At 37.0% G+C, this 23,845-nt stretch overlaps 1 protein-coding gene across 2 annotated transcripts in view; it reads right to left on the bottom strand.

The window, feature by feature from the left end:
* Window positions 1-444: 444 nt before the first annotated feature.
* FAR1 (fatty acyl-CoA reductase 1) overlaps window positions 445-23,845 on the bottom strand; it is a 39,174-nt gene continuing 15,773 nt past the window's right edge. Inside the window, exons 3-12 of one of the 2 annotated variants that reach the window (XM_064452760.1) lie at window positions 23,627-23,802; window positions 20,840-21,019; window positions 18,616-18,793; window positions 17,545-17,589; window positions 17,304-17,431; window positions 16,765-16,832; window positions 15,051-15,222; window positions 8,140-8,269; window positions 5,506-5,633; window positions 445-3,404 (exon numbers count right to left, since the gene is read on the bottom strand). In XM_064452760.1, the coding sequence (XP_064308830.1) occupies window positions 3,242-3,404; window positions 5,506-5,633; window positions 8,140-8,269; window positions 15,051-15,222; window positions 16,765-16,832; window positions 17,304-17,431; window positions 17,545-17,589; window positions 18,616-18,793; window positions 20,840-21,019; window positions 23,627-23,802 (1,368 nt within the window). In that variant the 3' untranslated portion in view covers window positions 445-3,241. The remainder of the gene's footprint in view (window positions 3,405-5,505; window positions 5,634-8,139; window positions 8,270-15,050; window positions 15,223-16,764; window positions 16,833-17,303; window positions 17,432-17,544; window positions 17,590-18,615; window positions 18,794-20,839; window positions 21,020-23,626; window positions 23,803-23,845) is intronic. The other variant, XM_064452761.1, reaches the window with a different exon arrangement.

Raw genomic sequence — 23,845 nt, 5'->3', positions numbered from 1 at the left:
TGCTACAAATAGCTGTAGTTGCTTGCAAGTCCTTGAAATGTAGTCCAAAAGTTACTGCAAAATTAAAGTATCCTTTTAAGCCATATGAAAAATAACCCATCTATTTAAGTAAATCTGAAACTAATACTACAAGTGAACAGGCAGTGATAGTGAGGAGGAAACTAGCTGACATACAAGAAAGTCACCATGACCAAGCATACATCACCATGTGTTTTGACATCACCCCATGAAGGTTTAGACTGTGGGGGTCTTGTTTGTTGTTTTGTTTGTTTTGTGATTGGGAAGGTTTTTCCGTTTTGATTTTTAAAAAGCAGTATTACTTGTTAACTTGATTTTCAAGGTTTCTCCCAAAGGAAAGAGCATGCTCATGTATGTTAAGAGGCATTTACAATACCAGTTATTTTCCACGAATCAAACTAAAACCATGCAAAAATACAATAAACATTGTAACACTTTCAAGGGATTTGTTTATTTTTTGGTTTACAAACAAAGGCACCCAATATTTCTGTTTGTCTTATAAAAGCTCACAGATTTAGCATTTGTTTCCAAACATCTGTTCCTACAGCAGAGAAAAACATTACAGGAAAATGTAATTTTTTTCCTGGTCCCAAATTTAGATACCAGCAACCATTAAATGATCATGTTGTTTCAGACTGCTCTTCCTATTTAACCAACTGGAATACCTCCTGTAACTTGCTAGTCAGTACAGTGAGTCTAGCTTACTGTATCAAAATATAGTTCCAGTATATTTTTGATCAACATCTGTTATGTGCAAACACTGGTATGAAGAACTGCAAGAGAATAGGGTTCTGATATAGAAAACCCCAGTAGTTTCAGATAGAATTTCACAGACTGACCACAGGAAGTGACAAAACTAATGTAATAAATGTGACACTGAATCTATTGTCAGTTAAATAGGATGACTGATGAATTTGTGTAAGATATCAATAGTGCACTGAACCACGGTCTCCAAAGAGGGGAAAAAATTCGGGTTTCTAAACTGGCAAATGTTGAAAAGGTAGAGGTTAAATATCCTTACATGTAAAGTAATCCTTTTCTTCCTTAATTATTCAAATGAATAAATTTCTAAGCAGTGTTTTGGACCAGAAATAATCAGTTGATTGGCTTCATAGTTCTTAGTACTAACAAATCAACATTAAAAGTATCATGTATAATAGTTATAAACAACCAAAATTCAAGCGAATTGCTTCACTTTCAGAAGAACTGTTTTCAGAATATGATGTATTTGTCTTTTACAAACTTCAGCCACATGCCAACATGGGAAAAGGGGTGTCACTGAATAGTAGGCACCTCTGGAAAAAGTCTACAATGCAGGAATGCTTAAGCATACTTCCAGGTCTGGTAAGATACTTAGGGAGGCAACTAAAAAAGTAATACACCTAATGTATTTGTTAAAGTGGAACATCTTCGATCACAGAAGCAGTGATTTATTTTCAGCCACAGTCAGAGGTCTCTCACACAAGGTGTGGTCCTAGACCATTTAGGCTTTTCACCGCTAGCTTTATATATACACAGGTCATTTTAAAAAGGAATTACAGCTTAACTACTTACTACAGAATATTTAGCTTCAGCAAGGAAGCCAGTATCTTTTCAAAATGAGATATACACCTGCATGAAAGGTGCTCTCCTTAAAGTAAGAGTTTTCACAAGAATAGCAAAGTAAGTTCTTTACATACCTAATTCAAACTGGACAAAACACTACCAAGGGCAAGTACAATGTAGCTTTTGTGTAATTAAGTCACTATTTGCCTTTCCAAGCAGATTCAAGAACATATTCATTAGTATAAACTGCTTTTAATGAACAAATACTGGGCAAAGGTCCTGGTCAGTGCATCAATTAGAGGAACATTAACAGCGTTCTTGGATAGAATTCTGTGCAACCAAAATTTAAAGGGATCTTCATGTATTGCCTTAAACAAGGATTCAATCTTTTCTTACAACTTGCTATTTTAACAAATGTTCTCTCTACTGAAATGAAGTAACAAGAAGAAAAAAAAACAAATTTCTTCAGACTTATACATAATAATTTTAAGTTAGTGGAAGAATTGTTAACATAGTGTCATTTTGAAGCAAGATGCATCTTGCTCTGCTTGCCCAGTGAAGTGAGGGGTTTTACTGGGGCAGGGATGAGAAAGTGTGCTTACACATTGTGTTGTCCATACATCAAATTTCATAGCTCCGAGATTTAAAAAAATTATTAATTCATGAACTATTTGCTAACATTGCTTAGAATTTAAGAACAGGTATATCTCTTAATGAAAGCCTATAGTTTGTCCAATTACTATTACCAGTAATATAAATAGCAACTAAGCATAATAAATTCCTTTCAAATACATTTACCTTTTGAAGTCAGAAGTGTAACAATCAAGTGCTGGCTTTGTGTTCTCAAAAATCATTAAAAAAAGAGGACAGTCAATGAATTTATTTTTGCACCCCTCAGGGATGCATTTCCTTTTATCTAGTCAATGGTAGGATCAATTCTGCTTTCAGAGAAGCAAATTGTTCATGCTGACATAAACGCAGGTTGGATGCAGCCAGTTTCGAGCACAGAACTGAATAAGTGCACTCTGAAGACCAGAGCGGACAAAAGGCTTTTCAGTAATTAAGGAAGGTTGTTTGGTTTTGGATTTTTTTTTTTAAATTTGCCCTTCTTTTAAAGCAAAGTAGGCACCATTGTTGCACCCCTACTTAGAGAAGGGAAGAAGTGGTGAAAAGTAAAGACCAATTACAGAAGTCCTCAAATAATTTTTTTCCCTGGAGATCCACCATAATTTGTACACTTTTGCAACTTGTAAAACCCTTTGTAATTTAGAAGAATTTCAAATAAATAGGTCTACAGCAACTAGCCACTACTAAGTCAATATTTATCTTGCTCAATGTGGAGTAAAACTTAGAAGAAAAATCACATTAAGGCAGATTTCAAACACGTTCCACATTGCACAGTTATGTTGGTCAGTGGTCTAAAATGTTTTCCCCAGGTCAAAGGGTTAAAGTTACTTAAATGCTCGTCTAATGCCAATTCAACCTGGCACTTGACCATTTTATTTTCCTCTGTTTCCAGGAAGATACACAACTAACATCACAAATACCATACCGTTTATTTCGGACTCCATTTTAAGATGAAATTATGCTTTTACAAAATGTGAGATGACTACATGTTACAGGCTTTGTGCAGTTAGACCACCATATGCATAGATGTCCTAATGCTAAATTCTCTTCTTCAGTATCTCATCGTACTGGAGGCTCTGAAGTACGAGAGGAACTTGTAACACAGACTAACCACAAAGTACCAGATATTTCTTGCCATTTGTGATCTTGCAATAAAGATGCGCCAGATCAGGATCACAAGAACTGTATTGAAGCCATAGCGTATATTCCTTAACCTAAGGAAAAATAAAAGAAATAATTAAAAGCCAATGTACCAAGACTTACAGGAATAAAGAACACAGGTAAAAATAACTTCTAATTTAGAGTTTAACTTGTTCATCTCAGGATACATTATGAGTGGTATTAAGCGAATGATAGAAGTAAGCTATAAGTGAAGGGCCAAACAGAGAAGGCTTTTCCATAGTTCGCTGCTGAAAAGTGGAACACGAGAACTGAGGAACAGAGGCAGCCCTGTAGCTAACCACATGTACTTCTGCTTTATAGCTAGTTGGTAAAAACCTCTTAAAGATGACACACATGGTAACTTACCAATAGAAGGCTGCCATCCACCCCAAAACCAAGGAAGTATTAAACACTATGAACTCCCCTCCTCCCTTCCATGTATTTAAAACTTCATAGATGTAGAACTAACTCCAACTCCCACTGACAAAAAAAAACCACACACCACACCCACACACAGGATTTTCCAGCCACAGGCCCAGAGTCTTCACTGCAATTTTAAACTAATTCCTTCTCAGGGAACTATATTTAAAGATTAGAAGAAACTAAGTGTCCTTTTAGGGTAACTGTGACTTTTAGCAAGCTTTTCACATGTAAAGATGGAAGCTTCAAGACAGACAATAACCAGGATTTGCTCATATTCCTTAGAAACAGAGCAATCTCTCTGGTTCAGTGGATCATGACAATTTGTATTTTAAAGGCAGCTCTTTTTAAGGAAATACTCACTGCCTTTAATCTTGTTTTACAGGTAAGCTGGGTGTTACCATAGCCAGACCTTCCTCTACACACCATAGTTGTGGAGAAGTCTAAATTTCTGTATCACAAAAGCAAAGCCCACTTTTCTATTTGAAGAAAAATCCTATTCTACCTAAACAAGCCAGGTCCCCTAGGCTGCCACATCTCGTTAATACTGAAGCAATGGACTCCTCAAATTCAGATCAGTTAGAGTTAAGAGGTAGGTAGTAGCAGAAGAGACCAGCTTAATACCTCAGAGAAAATATATGCTCAAATCTGTAAATGGATTATTTTGCAAGAGGTTTAACAGAGACCTGGTAGCAACGAGGTGCTGTACCAATAGGAGACTATTTCTCATGTTATTTTTAGTACAATCCTTTGTACAAAGAATGGCAACTGTACAATCACTCCTGTGCATTTTTTTAACAGCATCTAAATTAAAAACAAACAAAAATCAGAAGGGGACACCTCTTCAGCTATCCCCACCATTAACAGGATTACCATCTTTCAAAAGCATATTTGAGATTGTAACATCGCAGAATCGCAGGTTGGAAGGGACCTCAGGGATCATCTAGTCCAACCTTTCTATCAAGCCAATCCATTCTACAACTGCAAATCGTTGCCATTAGAAGAATGACACAACTAATGACCTAGACCATTTCTCTTTGTGCTATCAGGATAGCAGATGTGAAGTAGTATTGCAGAACAAGATTAGTCACTTTTATTTCCCTCTTTAAAAAGACAAATCAAGTAGTCTACAACTGTCATTATGAATCGGCCAAGAACAAAACAAGGGCAACTGTGCCAATAAAATTTTGGACAGTAACAATGCATTCAAATTGGAAGAGTTAAGCCACAGATAAAAGGCTAAGAGAAGTTGTCTTAGACCATCTACATCAAAGATTCCTGCCCTGAGGTAGCGAGTACATGCTTGTTTACTCATCTGCTTCAAAAGACCACAACCCCACTAAAAACAACTATTGTTCTATTCAACCTGATTAACTGAACAAGCTATCCTGACCTTGTGTGACTGTGTACCTTTCTACCTTCCAAAAGATACCTGGGCAAAATCAGAAACCTGGACTGCAGCATACATCTAGTGATCAGTGCTACAACTATAGTCCCTGACTAACACTGTACCTATTAATATTGAAAGCAACTCAGGAGCAACAAATAGAGCAAGAAAGATGACATCTGACTTCTTTAGAAAATGCTTCAGACCACTGGACTGGAACAGAAGAATTCTAGAGGACCTAAACAGGAGCTATATAGAACAATTAAGCCATAACACGGAAAAGCAAAACTTGACAAGGGCAGAAAAACACAAAATATAAACAGAGGAAAATAAAAATTTATACTTACTTATTCAAGTGTTTCCTAGCTGCAGGGATACCAGACATTTCTTCATTCAGCACATATTTCTTTGTTCCTATGCAGTAATTTTCCATGTATTCTGCCCAATGCAGTTGTCGAACATCAAAATTAAACATCTGCATGAAATAAAAGCTTTCACTGTTAGTTGCCTAAAAATTCCCCGCTAAATATATATAAAATAAAGGAAAAGAGTAACTGCCTTTATACGAGATAATTCCAATTTGTCTTTGATGCAAGAAAGTTATCTTGCCCTTAATCATAAGAATGATCCAGATGTAGATCCCATTTCTGACTCAGCACCAGCTTCTTATAACATCTCTTCCAAATTTCAACCATTTCATGCTTTACTTTTCCTCCTCAGCAGTAATATTCTTCCCTCCACTTCCAAGTGCACTGCTTTCCCATTTTATCTGTCTGTAAGTAATCCCACTCTAGCAATAACTATTTTCTATTACATTGTTTCCTGTTAGGCAACAAAATAATTCTAATATGGCACAGAATAACCACTCCTCTGTGCCAAGTTTACTATTCAGTAAATCCAGACTTCTTTTAGCTGTGTTTATAGTTGCACAGCTATATTTTAAAGAACCACTTGAGTAAGTTTACTATGGTAAATTCAGAACTCATGTTTTTCACTGATGTATTGATTTCCTTGTCTCAAGATTCTACAATAACAGCTGCTTAAGTCCCAATAAATACCAAGATTTTCCTAGTAGGGTTTTAACTGCCGATTTTGTTTCAGGTAAAAGAATAAGCAAGATCATTGGAACAAGAGACAAGTAAAAAGTTTTGGGTAGTGAAACTGTATTTAAACTGTATTTGGCTTTAAAAGTTGTTATACATATGTTAAATCCCCAAGTCCATGCTTCCAAATAAACTGCTTAACAGCATGGCAGGTATGCTATAAGGTATGATGAAAAATAAACCAATTACAGTTCTGAAGACAATCCCTCACAGTGAGTCGTCTTAATTCTGCACTGTTTAAGTTAAAGGTCAGCATGTAGTTCCAGTCATCATATAATAAATACACACTAAACAGCCTTCTAGTCACAGTAAGTTATCAGAATCTCCAAATTAAACTTTATTTTCCCCCAATATATCATCATAGCAAGCACGTAAAATAAAGTGGTTTCAACTGTTATTTCAATTAGTTCTTTACTGCTGTGGGCACATCTTATTGAAAATTCAGCTATCTGAAAAATACTAACAGTCCAAAGCCCTGGGGTTATTTTGCTTTTGTTTTTTTAGAACTTTTCTTAAACTCAAATTGCTGGGGGGGACGTAAGAAGGGGGAAGGGGTGGAAATCCTCTCCACACAGGAGTCACCAAAAGCTATTTTATTTCCTACTTTTAGACAGTTTATTTAGAAGTTTGGCAGCTTTTCTTCAACCTAACTACAGAATTAGGTTCTGAAACACACTTAGATAGGAAAGACATCTTAAAAAGGACACAACTGTCCCAAATGCATAAGGGAATTTGAGCTTTTAAAACTGAAACTGATTATTTTTATCCTGTTGAATATTAACCAAGAAAATGATAGCAGAAAGGAAGTTTAAACTCAGATGTTGGGGAGCAGGAACAGAAATTCCTCAGTTGCAATACTACTTTAACACATACATGTATCTTCCTGTGAGATATATTGTGGGGAGGGAAACAAGAACTCCATTCCATTACAGCTTCACTACTGAACAAATATATTTGGAATAACTTGGAATGAATCCAGTAAGATTTGCATAACTTTCCCAGCGATACGCGGGGTGGGGAGATGGAAGTCTGGCAGCAGGCGCACATGCAGGAGAAGAACGTAGCTTTGGTCAATACTAGTCACCAGGGTGAACCAGATAGCCACATCCAGACATTTCTGTTAGTCTGAGATTGGTAAACATAGCACAGAAAGAGACTTGCATAGATGGTCAGCCAGCACACACAGTGGGAAGACTAAGACTTTTCCTTTGAGCTCTTTCATTCACTTTTACCCAGACCCTGCACTCAAGTTTTCGTTCTTCCTCAACAGCCTTCAAGAATTCTGTCATCCTGCTTCTGTTACACTTTCCCTCCCTGCATGGGACAGCCTTAGCCACACAGCAAGAGCGTGCTTCAGAAAGAAGTAAGAGAATTTACGCTTGCCTATCTTTGAATACATGGGCTCTCTGGCCAAAGCATGAAAAGGATACGTAACAGTTGTTACTAGTTAAAGAAACAAGCAAACAGTCCTTCAAAACCCAAGTCCTGTTCCTCAGAAAAAGAAATAGTGGTCAAGCAGTAAAGCACTGTTTTATTCATCACATAGGTAAAGCCATTAACACCTTGGCCACTTGGTTGATATAGGGGCAACACCAGATCACTTGATCAGGCCACTCCAAAGGAAAACATCTTTTACATCAGGCCTCCTTCAGTGGGGTCCTGCCCTTCCTCATCTCTGATCACATCACTGATCTAGCTCATAACACAGCCCTAACACAACTGAAAGGATGTGACAGGAATCTCCAGTGATGAGTTAGTACTAGGGTTAGCTCTACTTTACAGTAAGCAGCATTACCAGTTCATGTCCTTATTCAATCTTAAATCAATGAGCTGATATTTCACTTTCAGTCCCCACGCCCACATCACACAGCTACTTGCCTTTTTGTCTTGGGGGTTCAGCTGGTTCATTAGCATAGTCATATTTTCAGTATTCCAGATCCAAGACTTGTCTGTAAAGTATTCTAGTAACATCATGGCCCTATGAAGACGTGTTATTGTTTTCATCATCCTGCAGTCCAAGGCATAGAATGTACAGGTTACAGTGGTAAAAATTAGTTTGAACAGACAAGACAATTTTTACCCTCTAACACCACACCCCTATGTTAACATAACCCATCTTGCTCTGTATCCAAAGCATGTTATCTTAGAACAACAGGATGTTCCTGCATATTATTAAAGTGAACTTGGCCTGTCCAATCTTGATTTACAATCAAATTATAGGACAGTCCTTTTTTCCTAATTCTACTTCCCAGTGCAATAATAATTTATTCCCTGAAAAAGGGGGATGGAAAATGTTGTTTTCTGTTAGTGACTTATTTCACACAGACACAGAACACTTCACTTCAGCATACTGGAATATCTAGCTGTACTGAATAATTTGACTTGATGAAAGAGTCAAGTTGCATAGTGCAGAACATGTGCACATAACTTTAAGGAAGGGAACAAGTTTCCCTGATCTTCCTGCACTCTGTGCAACACCAAATCTCTGTAACAAAACAAAATTGGTTTATTATGGTCACTAAGAGATCAAGACTTAAAAGCCACCAGCAATATGGCTTAGCCCCTTAACCCTACTGCTTCTGCAGCAAAGGGCAGGACAATATTTAAGGGCACAGACAGACCATAGCAGATCCTGCTAGTTAGGTGGTCAGTTCTATGATACTTCAAAATATGCAGAAATACCTTCCATCATCCCTTATTATGTAGAGGAAGCAACTCTACCAAACCATCACTTGGAGTACAGAGAAATTACGTTATAAGGATCAATTTGGGCAAGTTTCTCCTTGATCAGACTATCTGAAGTGAACCCAAAAAAATGAGACATCCAGTCTTTTAGATGCAAAGTTCCCACGTTTATGTCAAGAAAACTGTTTCAAGTGTTGCAGTGCTGCAGATGGTCAATCTTAATAGGTACTAACTAGTACCACATAACCTAACGATATCACATTCCTGCTTTGGGTGCTCAAGATGTTTTCATCTCGCAGAACTGCTTCCAATTTGATCCTTATAGCAGGATACACTGACTATTTTAAGCACGGGGAGGGGGAAGGGAGAAGGTAAAAAAAGCAGAATAACCCAGCACTAACAGGAAATGGCTTTCTGAAGGTAAGTTTTGTTCAATAAAGTTCATAGAAGCAATAAAACTACTGATTTTTCTCTGAAAGCTGCCTTGATGCATTCATACTTATAGACGGGATATCACATATTGCCCCAGGGCACTCTTCTAAAGAAAGTATTTTGCACTACATTAGTGTTCCCTACTGTCACTAGTGGCTGGCACCTCAGTATCTAAGGGAATATCAAAATTGCCTCTTTTTCTTCTCAGGAAATGGAGTAACACAAATTGCAGAGACCACTGAAAAAGCAGAGTATCTTTAAAGCACAAAAAGCAGAAATATTTTTCCTTAAACCCCATTTGAACCTATCTACAGAGTAAAATTCAGAATGGTATTAAAATTTTATACCACCAGTTAATTTTATTAGTAGTCATTTCTAGATGCTTTCATACACCTGTTCATAGCTTCACCAGCTGAGCAAGGTATCAGCAGCGGGAGCCGAGTTGAACCAGTTACTGATTCAAAAATAATTAGGAATACAGACTGTCAACCAAAACGTATCCTGTGCTAAGACTGAACTGAACATTAAAAAAGCACAATAGTGAAGTAAAAAAAATTCAGAAAAGCACTTGAAACTTGGACAGCAAGGAGCTCACCAGTCAGATAAGCCAGAAAGACCTTATAGCAAAATGGTCTGGATAAAAATAATGCCAAACAGGACATGGTGGCTAAGTGCTTAGACTTTTTGCAGAGGTCTGTCCACTGACAGTCTTAAGACTGTTAACTTAATGGACTTGCCCTTTTGTGTCTGCCCACTTTGAGTTTTTATGCTAAGCTGGAAGAGCAGCAGTTTTAGAGTGCTTAGATTGCTACAGTTGAAGAAACTTTGTGCCTCTGCAAAATACTAAATTGTGGAAATGACTATCTGATTAGACAAGTGTAGATTAAGGTTGTAAGTGGCCACTGACATTGATTTTTGCTCTTTTCTGTAAACAAAAACTAAACTAAATGTAAACTAATGTAAAGACTAACCTCTGCTGGGAATCTTGCTGCCTCTGCTTAGGGATATGGTTTTATAGCATAACTAAGCTGATTTAAAAAAAAAAAATCAAGTGCCTAGAAAAGTTCTTCTACCTCAGCTGCAGATTTTTTCCCCCCTCCCTCCAATTCTAATTGGATTTAGTGAGTGGCCACAGAACCAGATGATGCAATTAATCAGCAGAAAATTGTCTGGGTTTTTTTCTTTGTAGGGTTAGCTTCTTGATGTATCAGCCAAAAGAATCTAATGTCTCCACATTCTCTCAACTGCTAGCTCAATTACAAAGTTGGAAGAAGAGGACCAGCTTTCTTGGTGATGGCTTGTTTGCACTAAATCAACATACAACTCTTTTTGAGAAGAAAAAGTATGGTGACAGCCTCTCATATTCAGAGATGTCAGCAGTGAGTATCATTTAGTAGACACTTGTGTAGCTCTGGCAGACTAAGTTTTATAACTTCAATGGCACCATATTCCTCCTGCGAATGGGAATACACACACGACAAAAAACAAGAGCACGAATACACATAATGGAACTTTATCCCTCAACCTGAAGTTTTGAAATACACACTTCACAGGTTGTTCCAGAGTAGCCATTGGATACAAGTCATAAATATCAAGCCATATATCACCAGACACTATAATATATGGCATCACACCTCCTTCATAAGCTGAAAACAGCAAAAAGTCAGACCTGCTGATCATCATAAAGTACTGAACATTAGCAGCAGTCAGCAAGTCAGTGACAGCATGCAAGGCTTTCACCTAGGTACCAAGTAGAATTTTGCCTCTGCTAGGCAGTCCTTACTGCTATTAACACAAAATACATTAGTTTGAGAAGCACATCATAAGAATTAAAAGTTTTAAGCAACAGTTAATTCAAATATCTGTAAGCTAGGTGGGCATATTTCTATACTAGACAATAGCAAGCAACCTAGCCTAAGGCTATGACTGTGTTTTGAAGAAGTCTTAGACACAATCTATTGACTCCAGGCTGAAAAACAGTTCTCATGCTAAATACAGACTGATCCTTCAGTGGACCTACAGGCTGCCAATCTGCAAGTCTCTGCATAAGCATTAGAGAGTTAATTATATTTTTTTTAAAGAAAGATTCCTCTAAAAACACATAAAACAAGCTTTCAGATTTGTCTTTGCGAAGATTTTCATTTGACTATAAATTCTGAAGTTTAAGACATACTACTGGAATTTTTATCTTTCCAGCAGCTCTGTGGTTCCTTTAAGTGCACAACTTAGAAGTGCTTCCAAGACAAAAAAACCATATTAATCTATCCAATAAAAGTACTCTTTACTCATTCCAAGTTTGTAAGACAGTAACTAAATGAAAGGTGCTTCATGTCAAGTTTCAAGAAGCTTTCAACTGATATGGTAGATATGAAATTATGTCCTTTACACCCCCCTACATATATCAACCACCCCTTACATTCAGCTTTCTAAGAAGCAGTAACAGAAAGTGAGCTGCTGGAGAAATCCCTGAATTACAACTTTAAATATTTCATGCCACTTTCTGTTCTTCCAGCGTAATTGGAAATATTTGCTGGGTGTGTTAAAGGCTTTAATATTTCAAATACACTGAACTGTTTTCAAATAACATATGGTTCTGTTGTGCTAATCGTTATGCAAAGTTAGAGAACTATGCCTTATGGTAGACAATTAAGAAACTTTGGTCCACAACTAAGTATATATGGCAAGCTACTGACAATACTATCCTTAAACTTGGATACTGAGGATTATCACCACAATTTATGCAATCGCACAATGCTATAACAGTCTTGAGTATTTGGTATTTTATACTAAATCTTCATTATGCCAAGCCTTATTGTACATGTTCTTTTTATAAAATCTTGAAGAATTAAGCATTATTTCTTCCTTCCCCTTCCTTAACTGTTAATATTGTCAAAGAACTGTTAAATTCAAGAACCTTCAACTAGATGCAAAAAACAGCAAGAACTTTTCCATCCCGCTAAAAACATTGCTTCCACAAGTGAGGTGCAAAAGAACGAAGTCTTTGCAATACGAAATCAACAGATAAGTCTTCAAAAAACCTGAACAGGAAGATTATTATTATTAACATAATCCTTTAGTTCTGAAGGTCACAGGCCTGATCTATTTCTTCTACTTGTTAAAAATTTCTCATTCAGTTGCAGTACACATCCTGACAATATAATTGTGCAGTTAAACCTACACAGTAATTTCATTGCTTAAGAGTTTTTCCTATATTGTACACAATAAAGACCTCAGAAGTGCATTCAGACTTGGCACAGAGAGGGCAGGCTGTTGACCATGTGAAGTAAAGTTAGCACAGTATTTGAATTTTCTTGTGCTGATTTTACTATTGTTACTATACTGCTCAAGTTTTTCTGCTAAATCATGGTGGAAGAGGTCACATTTCAGATTAAACCAGCCCTTCTTCACTCTAGAACAGTATTAACTTGAGTTTAAGATTCCCCAGTAGTGTTTCCAAGGCTTCAGAAGTTCCCTAGTACATGCTACTTGGCAATTAAAACCATTCTGTCAACGGGACAGAATGACCACAGCAATAGTACATCCCTATACCAAGACTGCCTCCAGCCCATGAGTTAAAGCAGCTTTCAAAGTACTTTGAGCCAGAAGACTACAAAAAAGTATGAGTAAAGTTTTGTTTCAAATTTTTTCTATTATTACACAACACAAGAAGCCCATTAGGATTTAACACTGCTTATCTTGCTTGCATCTTTATATTTATTTGCTTCTACTGCTCCTACTGCAGGCTCCCATTTTTTAAATGCTTAAAAAAAGCACTATATAATGAAAGCTATATTCCTGTAAATGGGCTGGGTATCAAACTTAAAAGCTTTTCTTTCAAGCGCATTTGAGTAACCTTAGCAACTGAGCAATAGCTTGTTTTAGGTGAAGTTCCCATGTTTCTTCCAAACTGGAAATCTTGTGCATGATACAAAACACAAAACTTACCCACCCACTGTTATATTAAACTAATTAGGAATACCAACATCAGTAATAATTCACAGGCTAGAAAATACATATTTAATGACACCAGCTGTACTAGTACTGATTAAAGTTCTAAATCCCACCTTCGGACATCAAGAAAGAACTCCAGGAAAAGCAAAAACAAGACTAAACATTCCCAATGTTCTATGCAACATGATTATTCACAGTCTTGTTTTAATCCCACTGGTCAAACTCTCAAAAGACTAGATGCCTTTTAGTGACTGACAAAGATTCTGGTAGTACTACTTCCTAACCATTTGAAAGACAGTAGGTTGGCACTTCTAGTATAATTAATTTATGTGAGTGGTGAAGTCTTCACATCTGTCAGGGACTTTCTATCATTTTTTTTTTATTAAAAATAACAAAATTGTAGAAGAACCTAAAAGCTCAGTACCTTATTTTGATCTGAAGAGCTTATATCTTTTTAACATGGGAGGATTACTATACAGGCACAGCCTCCTGCCACAACTGTTGCTGTGAATATTACAGCATTGAGTAGGCTTGGAACAACAGAACCCAAGGCAGTTTTGAAGTTCTCCTACAAACCACCTTACATTCCTTCTACTGATCCAATGCCAAGTCTGTTACATAACTTTTCCCCTCCTTGTAAGACAGACCTAGACTACAGGACAATGAATGAATACGCACTTGTGTTAATACACTGTCGCCACAGTGGAGATTTTAGAGTCTGAAGACAAATACTTTTGAAAGTGTAATCTATGCAACCAGTTCAGATCACATGGCTTGGCAAATTCGAGCCAAATCAAAGCAACATCTTATATTCCTATGTAATTTAGCCTATTTAGTAGGGCTATGCCATTTCACCACAGAAGTTAGCCAGATACTAGTGTAATTATAAACTGAATGTAATGTTGAGATGATACAAATCAACATACCAGATCAAGTTGTATTATCTACAGGGATAACCCGCAATTATTAACTCCATCTCCTATTCCATTTTCAGTTTATAATAGCAACAACAATCTGAACACAAGCCACTTCCTAGAGTTTAATGACTGACTAGCATTCTGATCCAAGACCTATCTTGGACAACATTGAGCCAGTCGTTAGTCTCTTAGAAATGCTGCCACTGGATTGTTATTGCTTATAGTTAGTAAATCTAGATAAGTGCCCATGCCTTGTCTTCTTCACAGGTCTCCACCACCTTACCAGCAAGATATTTTTAGCCCTGTCCTCCTTACCATGGCTCATGACCTGTCATTCTGAGCAAAAGATCATGAAAAAATGCAGGTATTGTATGTTTGACTGTACTCCAATATTTCCACAGGAAGGAGCTGGACTGCATACTAATGCCAGGGTACCTTACTGCACCTTCAAATGGATTTATCTTGATATTCAAATTAAGGTAGTATTCTGTAGGAAAAAATAATGATCAACATACTTGGAATATTTATTATTCAACAAACAACGTCACTTGCTAGACCTTGTAATTCTGTTTACCTTGACTACTCAAACCCCCAAACTATCCAACAAAAACATCCTCATTTTTGCTAGAAAGTTCAAAGTCACTTTGAATTCAAGGACCTGTTCTCAGGAGAAAAAAGGCTAAGTTTTAGTCACAAAGCATTCAGGGGAAAAAAATAAAAAAATAAATCAATATACATCATTGCACAAGTACAGCTTTGCTTAAAAGTCAGAGGAACAGACAAGACAGAGCTAGTCACCATTACCTTGGGCTTCTTCCAGTAATCCTGAGGTAGGTATCATACAGGAATGCTGGGGCCTTATGGCTTACAGCAATCCAGTACTGATATAAAAGGTGATTGGAAGTTAGATTTACATTGGGCCGTCTGAAGGCCTGCTCGAGAGGATTCCTCTTGAAAGTAGAAATTACATGGTATTCTGAGAAAGAAAAGTTGTGTAACAGCTTTGATAATAACTATGTAAAATTTAATTACTTTCAAAGTGCATCACAGTGTACAATATTTACTTCAGTGTGTTATTTAACTAGCCACCCTAACTCTTCTACAATCCACAGAAACTAAAACAGTCACAAGCTTTTCACCTAAAATACTCTTAAACTGGTTATTATAATCAAGAGGTCTTTTAAGCCTTCATCTTCAGTACCATTTTATTGTAGCTTCTCTCTTTCTGTTCCTCTTTGCTACCTTCAAAGTTGTTGATTTCAAAAATTCACAGCAATTTCAGTTTATATGGCAGGTAAAGCTATTTAAATTGTCATCTATATTTCATGAACAAGGCTATTCTAACCTCTTGTGTGAAGAATAATTTAAAAAGCCAACTGAGGACTTTGCAAGTATCTGAAGTGCATTTCAAGTGACATTTTTAAACAACTTATGCATATTTAAATGTTAATAAAAGTGCAGTTAGGATGGGACTCCACGAGAAACTCCTGCTGACATCTGGAAATTCTGTACGACAGATACACAGGATCAGTGTCTTGAAAAGTTACACTGAAATTCACCTCATCTTTGTAATCACCTCTTTTAAACACTGTCTATAACAGTATGAAGTTAAATACCCCAATTCAAATTGAGATTCAAATGAAGTCAGCAATTTTCCATGTTTGGCTGAAGCAATAAGGTTTATAAATACAGATATTTATATATATAAAATTGGCAAAAGCAAGTAAAAAGCATGAAGAAAATAGTCAAGAGAAATAAAAGATTTAAGGATTTAAACGGAAAGAAAAAATCTGAGCTTAAGAACTTTATTTCTAAAAAACTGAAAGCCAATAAACACCTTCAGGATGCCAGTCAGCTTGTATTGCTATTTATAACAAAAACTATTAAAAAGCTTTTGGCATGTCAGTTACACTCTAGTCAGGATATCTAAGAGTTGAAAATAGGCGGCTGTACTTTTAGAAAGATTACTTTTCCCTGTACATGAATAGTTGAAGTCTCATGTAGCAATCTGAACATTAAAAAGCCACCTCAACTGACAATTAACAAGCCAAACACTAAGAGCTACACAAGTGCAAAACCATTATCATACCTCTCAATTATGCAGATGTAGAAAACCTCTAATTGTGGGCTGTTTGTTTATATGTATTTAGTAAAGTTGACATTAAACCCAACATCACTACTGCTCCTCTGAGCAATGTTTTTCTCTGCACAATATCCACACCCTGAAGATCAGGTCATGGCATTAAAAGAGAAAAATCAGTTCTCCCATAGCTTAAGTTATAATGGAATAAAAACCCACAAGAACAAAATGAAACAGTGATAATGCTGCGAGGGGAGAGAATTAACAAGGGAAGATAATGAAAAAGCACAAGACACTGCAAAATTGAGAGGTATGGTTATTATACTAGTTTCAACAGTAAAAATGCAATATGACCCACTGATTATAGCCTATGCTTTTATTATTTGACGTCATTTTTCTATTAAAGCTTATGGGCAGGGGGAAAGAAACATGGCATACCAACTTCACCCCAGTGGAAAGGATTGGTGCCACCTGTGGTACAGTTATATACCATGACATTTCTTGGTCTGAGGGAAAAGAGAGAAAAGAACAAGTTAGAAGACAACCAACTTTTAAAAACGCAGATACAAGACATAACCAAAGCCAGCCTTTCCCTCAAGCACATCACTGACAAACAGAAAGCATCATTCCTATGTTAGATTTTTTTGCTTCCTATATCATCTTCCAGTGTAGCTATCATCTCCTTGTGTAGCTATATATCTTCTCTTTCAGAGAAAGTATCACCTACATTACAGTAGGTTGTATTGATTACAACAAGCCTAGGAAAGAATTTTCAGGCATAGCTTGTAAAACATTATCAGTAGGTGTGTCTTCCTCTTTAGCATAAAGAAGTTACACTTTGAGGGACTAATGCTATTAGAACCTTAGATTCCTTTGTCCTGGGGAAATAGCAGGACACTGATTAGAAGTTCCATAGAAGACTGATTTATTAAAATACACAATATAATTTCAAAACACTTAGTACTCTCTATTGTCACCTGTTATACCTATTAACTCCAGAATACCAAGCTGCAGCCAGTGTCGCATTGACAGCAACGTCTACTGGAACAAGATCTGCTACTGCACTGTTGGAACCTCTCATTGTTCGAAGAATTCCTTTTCCTGCCTTAAAGAACAAAAACAACAACAAAAAAAGAGACAGAGGACCCACCAGTAAAACATATGAAGCTTGTTGTCTTCCAAAAGGAGGAAAAAAAATTAAGTATATTTATTACTTACAGCAATGAAGAGACCACTAGGTCCATTGAAGTTATCAATCCATCCCTATTACAGAGGGGAGAAAAAGGATTTAGAGTATAGTGAAGTCAGCAGTTTCAAGTGGAAAAGTTGAGAAGTTTCTACAAGTATATTCTCTTTTCCCTTCACCCCTTAAAGGGAAGAAAGATATTTCCACATCCCTAAATGAAGTTCCTCCACAGCAAAATCTGGTGATGTAACAAGCTGTTATTACTCAGACAAGAGATCTACTCATAGATTCACTGGTCCTTCAAAGTAAAATGCTAGCTTGTTTATTTCTTCGTGAATAAACTGCAGTGCATTGTCAATAAATATGCCTACAATGAAAGTATGCAGTTTACAGGTACTGTTAGACTAGCTTCTAGCAACTCAGATAAGCAGTTTTGCTATCCATTTTTAGTTCAATTTTTCAAAGAGAAAATAGTCTTTCTCATCTTTAATGACAGTATCTAGATGCTATCTACTTATTGGTATGACACATACATCGTATGCTCTCAAAAAGGTATGCAAAGTCAATTACATGGATTTTAAGGGCTTGAGAGACATTCAGTCTTGAACTGGAGAAGCATAGGAGGAAGCATATAGCCTATACACTATATATCAATACAGCATACAGTACATAGAACTTATACCATCCCCTACAAAGCTTACAAGGTTTGACTACAAGAAGTAGAGCCAAAATGTCTTTATGTCCTGTAGTCCCCAGTTTAGTCATCCTTCGTAGCTATGACATACCAAAGCATCTTGAAGAGGGGAAAAAACAGATGAAGATACACAGAATCATGAAGTAAAAAGCTGACCATTTGTCATGCGTGAAACAATATCTCCCACTGTGATAGAAGTGTTTTGTTCTATGATTAGAAGTAATTTACTCATAATTTCCTACATAAGAATACTGTATTTGGCAGCTTTATCAGAGTTGTTACCCCAAAGCAACCAAGCCATAACTTCAGCCTAAAAGATTTTCTTCTACAAAGGTCACTAGATAAACTGTAGTACATACTGACAGCCTGTTTACAGGAAAGATGATCAAGTGAAAACTCAATGACTTACAGGAAAAGGTTCCTTCCAGCTGGCACCAACAATAGATGGCCTTATAATGGCTGTGTTTAATTTTGCACCTTCTTGTTGTACTACATATTCAGCTAAGGCTTTTGTATAAATGTAAGTATTAGGCCTGTCGCCTATCAGTTTAGGAGTAATATCTTTCACTAGGCCATCATCCATCCACCTGAAGAAACAAAATAAGAGGCAAGTGTAAATTATTGCATGCTGCTTCACCAGAGGTAGGGGAGGCGGGGGCGAAAGAAATATGTAAAAAGGATAACCAGATGAACCAAATATACTTTGCAAAGTAAAATTAAAATCCAACTTCTTCAAAACACGACCCAAGGCAAACAACCAAAAACCTCAACAAAAAAGACCATACTAAAACCACCAAAGCATTAGCATACCCCTAGAAGCTGCATAAGCACAGAGGAACAAGAAATTCTGTGAACAAGTTGAGGCAATAATTAAAAATTCAGTTCTGTATTTCATGTTTCTGCTACAACCCAAGTATCTAAACCAGCACACTTTAAATATCAACTTGATTTTCAGAATTTAACACAAACTCCCACTGAAGTTAGCATGTCACATACTACTTTCTACTTCACAACTTCCAGCTGTTTAACACATTTCCATAACTATTTTCATATCAAAAAATAAATGTCTGGTGACAGCTTATAATACACTTAACTTCAAAACCACATAGCCTCCTAAAACACCATTCATCAAAACGTAAGAATTAGGGTTAGGTGCTTGTTTAAACACCTTCTACCTTTGCAGTGTCAAGTAATCCCACACCTCTGAAGCAAGATGGGTCATCATGTTTTTCCCCTTAATTAAGTCCTGCAATTTCATCTTGTTTCCCAATTAATTCAGCAGTTTGTACTTGAAATGGTAATAACCTTCAGTCATAGCACACAAGCACAAGGGAGGTGTGCCTCTTGAACTATTGCTGCTTTGGTGTTCTCCACTTCAAAACAGGACTTAAAATTTATTTGCCTCAGCCACCCAACACCTTAGCCACATAAATGGAATTTAGCCAACATTGTTATTCTTATTCACCATTGTTTTGTTACAGTCAAAGATGGCATGCATCAGATTGCCTTCATGTTATAGACTGGGGTGGGAAGAGGGGTAGAAAAGCCCAGAAAGGGATGCAAATCTGTTTCTATGGGTCTCAGCTGTTGGCTAGAGAGATCACTCTTGCCAAAGTTTACAAAAGCCATCCCTCATTGCCATGAGTTCTAAAATACAGACAGCTGTCCAAGCACAAATCAATCAGTAAGTTATATTTACCCTGCTTGTGAAAAGCATAGACAAAGATGTTACTTTCAGAATATCTCATCTGAAAGTGTATTTAAAGTCAGCATTATAAAAAGAGGTTAGCTTAGTGTGCATTCTAGGTAGTAGCTTATTTGTTTTTAATGTTGGTGCTCTTCCATCTATAAGAAGTTAAAGAACATATTTTACTTTTTAATTAGTTATTTTTAGTTTCATACTTCTCTTATAAGGGGTGATATTTTGTATGACAGGGAAGAAGAGAGAGACCGATACAGAGATTATTACTTACTACATTACACTTGACTTATCCCATATCTGTCACCTGTTTCCGTTATAGTTTGACATCTACTGACAAGACCTCAGGGTAGCTAGTATACACAGAAAATAGATTGAGTCCTTTTTTTCCCCTCCCAGTAATGCCCAAATCAAGACTAAAAAGGTATAGGAACACATTTTTAATGTCCATGCTCTCTAAATATCTAAACAGAACTACTTCTAATATTATTTCAGTATCTCAGACTGATCTTGCTATGGTATTTAGGTGGATGTAGTACAGGCTGCTATTAAAGCGAACTGTCACGTTTTTAATCCCTTTCCTTCACAATGCTGGTGCTATCATACTTTTAACAGCACAGCTGTTTTCTTTTTAATAGCTCCTGGTTCATCTCATACAGCTCAAAGCCTGCCACTCTCAGCATACAGGAAGCATCATGAATAGATATGAGCACCCCTCCTTCAGTACTACTCCACACCTAGCTCAGCTGAAAGTGACCATAAAACCTTAGCCCATCTCCTTCACAGAAAAGGGAAGTGTCAGCCAGACTGCCAGACATACAGGACAGCATAAGCTAATTTCTTCATCTTTCAGGTTCCTAACCATTTTTTGTATTTCATTACTAGGAAGCAAGTGGTTGCAGATTATGGAGGTAGCTTCATAAACAAGACATACTCGAGAGAATCTATAAGTTTCCTGGGATCAACAGGAGGTGGATAAACTACTTCTTCAATCTGTTGTCGATTGCAATATGCATAGGCAGTCGAAACATGCATGAACACTTCCAGATTCTTCATTTGCTGTGCCAAGAAGAGGAGCTGTTGTGTGGCAGTCACATTTAACTGAACAGCATCTCTGTTGATTAAACAGAAATTTGATTAGCAGAAAGCAAGACAAAACAAGCAAAAAAGAATAACTACTCAATTCACTCCTAAATGCTTCAGTGGTGGGTATAAGTATTCCTTAATACCCCACCCTCCTCCAAAAAGCATCATAGACAGGGTCCTAACTTTCTGCTTAGAACAATACCCCACAGTCTTAATCTAGAACTTCTCTCAATGTTCAGGATAGTTTTCTTAAGTTTTACCCTGTTGTCATTGTCATCCTCATGCTCCATTACTAGACCGGGAAAGTCAGCATACCTTTGAACTCATCAAGCTAAATCCCAATCCTACAATCTTAGTAATATGTGAAGGAAGTAATGCACACAACACCTAGCTGCCACGAGATGCGTGTCAGTTTCAACAGCATCTCTGAACTTCCTAGTTCAAGTTAGGTCAACAACTTCGAAGGCTCAGAGGGCTAGTAAGTTGGAGACTGGCATCTTCTTGTAGGACAGCACAAGGCTCAATAGTATCACAGGAAGGAAGGAAAAAAAAGGAAAACCACCAAGAGCCTCACTTTCATCCTCTAATTTCACTGCTTCTCATTAAAATAGAGTCCTTAAGGACACTGTAGGAAAGTAGTTTTATCTCTACGATTCTGACTGACCAACTACTATGTTTTATACAATTCAGATATCCTCTCCAGCCTATAAAACCTACTGTGGTCACTACTTTTCTTGTACACAGTGTACTAAGTTTCAAGAATACAGCTGAATAAAGCTTTATCAAAGTCTTTGCAATGAAGTGTTATATTAACAAAAAAATTTAGTCCCCCAGATAAGCACTAAGTTTAAGACTGCTTTATCACACATTACTGAAGCACTGGGCGGACTGGAAGGGGAATCACTATCCTAAAGCACTTAACACCAGTGGAAAATATTACTTCTCAATAATTTGTTTTATGGAAATATTACTCAGTCTTCACTGCCTGTTTCAAGAAGTCAACAGAAGGAGTTATTAATCAGAGCTGTATGCACTCTGCTATACACACAGAGTGTACAGCAAATATAAATTAGGAAGAGTTCCAAAATAAGCCCAAGTATTTTGCTTTCTTGACTTTATTCCTACTGCTGGCCCCAAGCCACGTATTTTGAACTTTACATTGGTTATTCCTGTTAAATATCTGACGAAGGCTGCTCTAGGTGGTCTTCAGATTTGTAAGGTTCCTCCAACCATTCCAGCAATTCTGTTCAGAAAGAGTCCAGAGCACTTAAATGCTCACGTTTTCTATTTTGCTAAAGAACATACTAAGCCCACCAAGAAAGTGGAAACTCCTAGAGGCTTTTTTTACCACAACCTCATTTCAACAGTCTTTCAAATTGTTTTAAAGTCCCTCTGGGCTTTTGTCAGGTTGGCAGTTCTTTAATGTTTCAAGACCATAACCCAGTGATAAATACGGGCTATCTTATGACTATGTTTCAGCACACAGTACGTCATTCTCAGAGAGGTAGTGTCAACCTTTGTAACAACTCAAAAAAAACCTGAGTTGAGAAGTGTTTTATCTCAAAGTTGCTTTATTTCCTTCCCCACTCACCCATAAAAACCAGTGCTGCTCCTCAGTCATTTACCCAAATTGTGGTTTTACTCGAGTGGTTCAACACTAAATCTAGTCATTGTTTTTGCCAAAAGGCAAATGCAATCTTTTCTTGCTCCTGACACTCCTTTCTCCAGTATTTCCTTAATAGACCTTCTGTATAACATGAAAGCTTTCAACTTCTAGTTTTCACCTTTCTCCCTAAGCATCTACTTCTCCCTACTCCCTCCAATGCAAACCTCTAATCTTCTTAATGAACTTTCTGAAGACATGGAGAAAGCTGAGCAGTATTTAATCTGTTTGTTCATCACAGACAGCAGTGTTAAAGCCTTCCCCATGAACAGTTTTGCCAAAAAGTTACCTTCTCAAAACATGCATTCGCCTTCTGACAAGGGAGGCCAAAGGAATAGTTTGCGCTCCCTTTTAAGCACTAGGAAAAAAAGTTCTAACGCTGCTAGTGAGCACAGCACATATAGCTACAGTGTATTCTTATCCCTTCTACCCATCCCAGAGATCAGAGCAACACATGATGTCAGGAAAACTCAGAATAGCAACATGTTCCCTAGTCTCTTCAACAGCTTCCCTTCAGGAAGGCTTTGAAATTCAGGCACAGGGATTTAGTTAAAAACCCACAGAAAAAAACCAAACCAACACACACAAGAGCTGAGGAGCCTATAACAAAAGTACAAAAATAACTTATTTAGTTTCTAAGTGCTAATAATGGATTTGTCTTTTTGCCTAAAGCTTTAAAAAGATAAACTTTTCCACATTGAATAGTAATTCTAACCTCTGGCAAAGCAGATTTAAATAATACGCCTCCATCTTTCTAAAAGGAGCAAATGAAAACCCAACAGCTTAATCTCTTTCCCAAAACTTATCTTATTACCTTATGGGTCACCATGAAATTGACCAAGCACACAAATGTCAGTACATGAAGTAGCCTAACAAGCTGAATTTTTGCAAGCCTGTGCAGACACCCGATTTACCCCTCCCTTTTAGTACTATCAGTTTACCAGACCAGAGAATACAGAATTGTAGACTTACCTCAGTGTTTCATTGAATCTGACTGTAGCAGCACAATGAAATATAATATTTATGCATTCTATAAGTATTTTCTTGTTTGATTCACTAAGGTCCAGCTCAGGCTGTGTAAGTTCACTTGTAACTACTACTATTTTTGCTCTGAAGTCTGGCTGCTCATCTCTCAACCTGTCAAAAAGCTGTCAAAAAAAAATAAAACCAGGACTAAATACTTAAACTAAT

Source organism: Phalacrocorax carbo, chromosome 5, assembly GCF_963921805.1.
Source record: "Phalacrocorax carbo chromosome 5, bPhaCar2.1, whole genome shotgun sequence".
Taxonomy (NCBI): Eukaryota; Metazoa; Chordata; class Aves; order Suliformes; family Phalacrocoracidae; genus Phalacrocorax; species Phalacrocorax carbo.
This window is presented reverse-complemented; position numbering and strand designations above follow the sequence as displayed.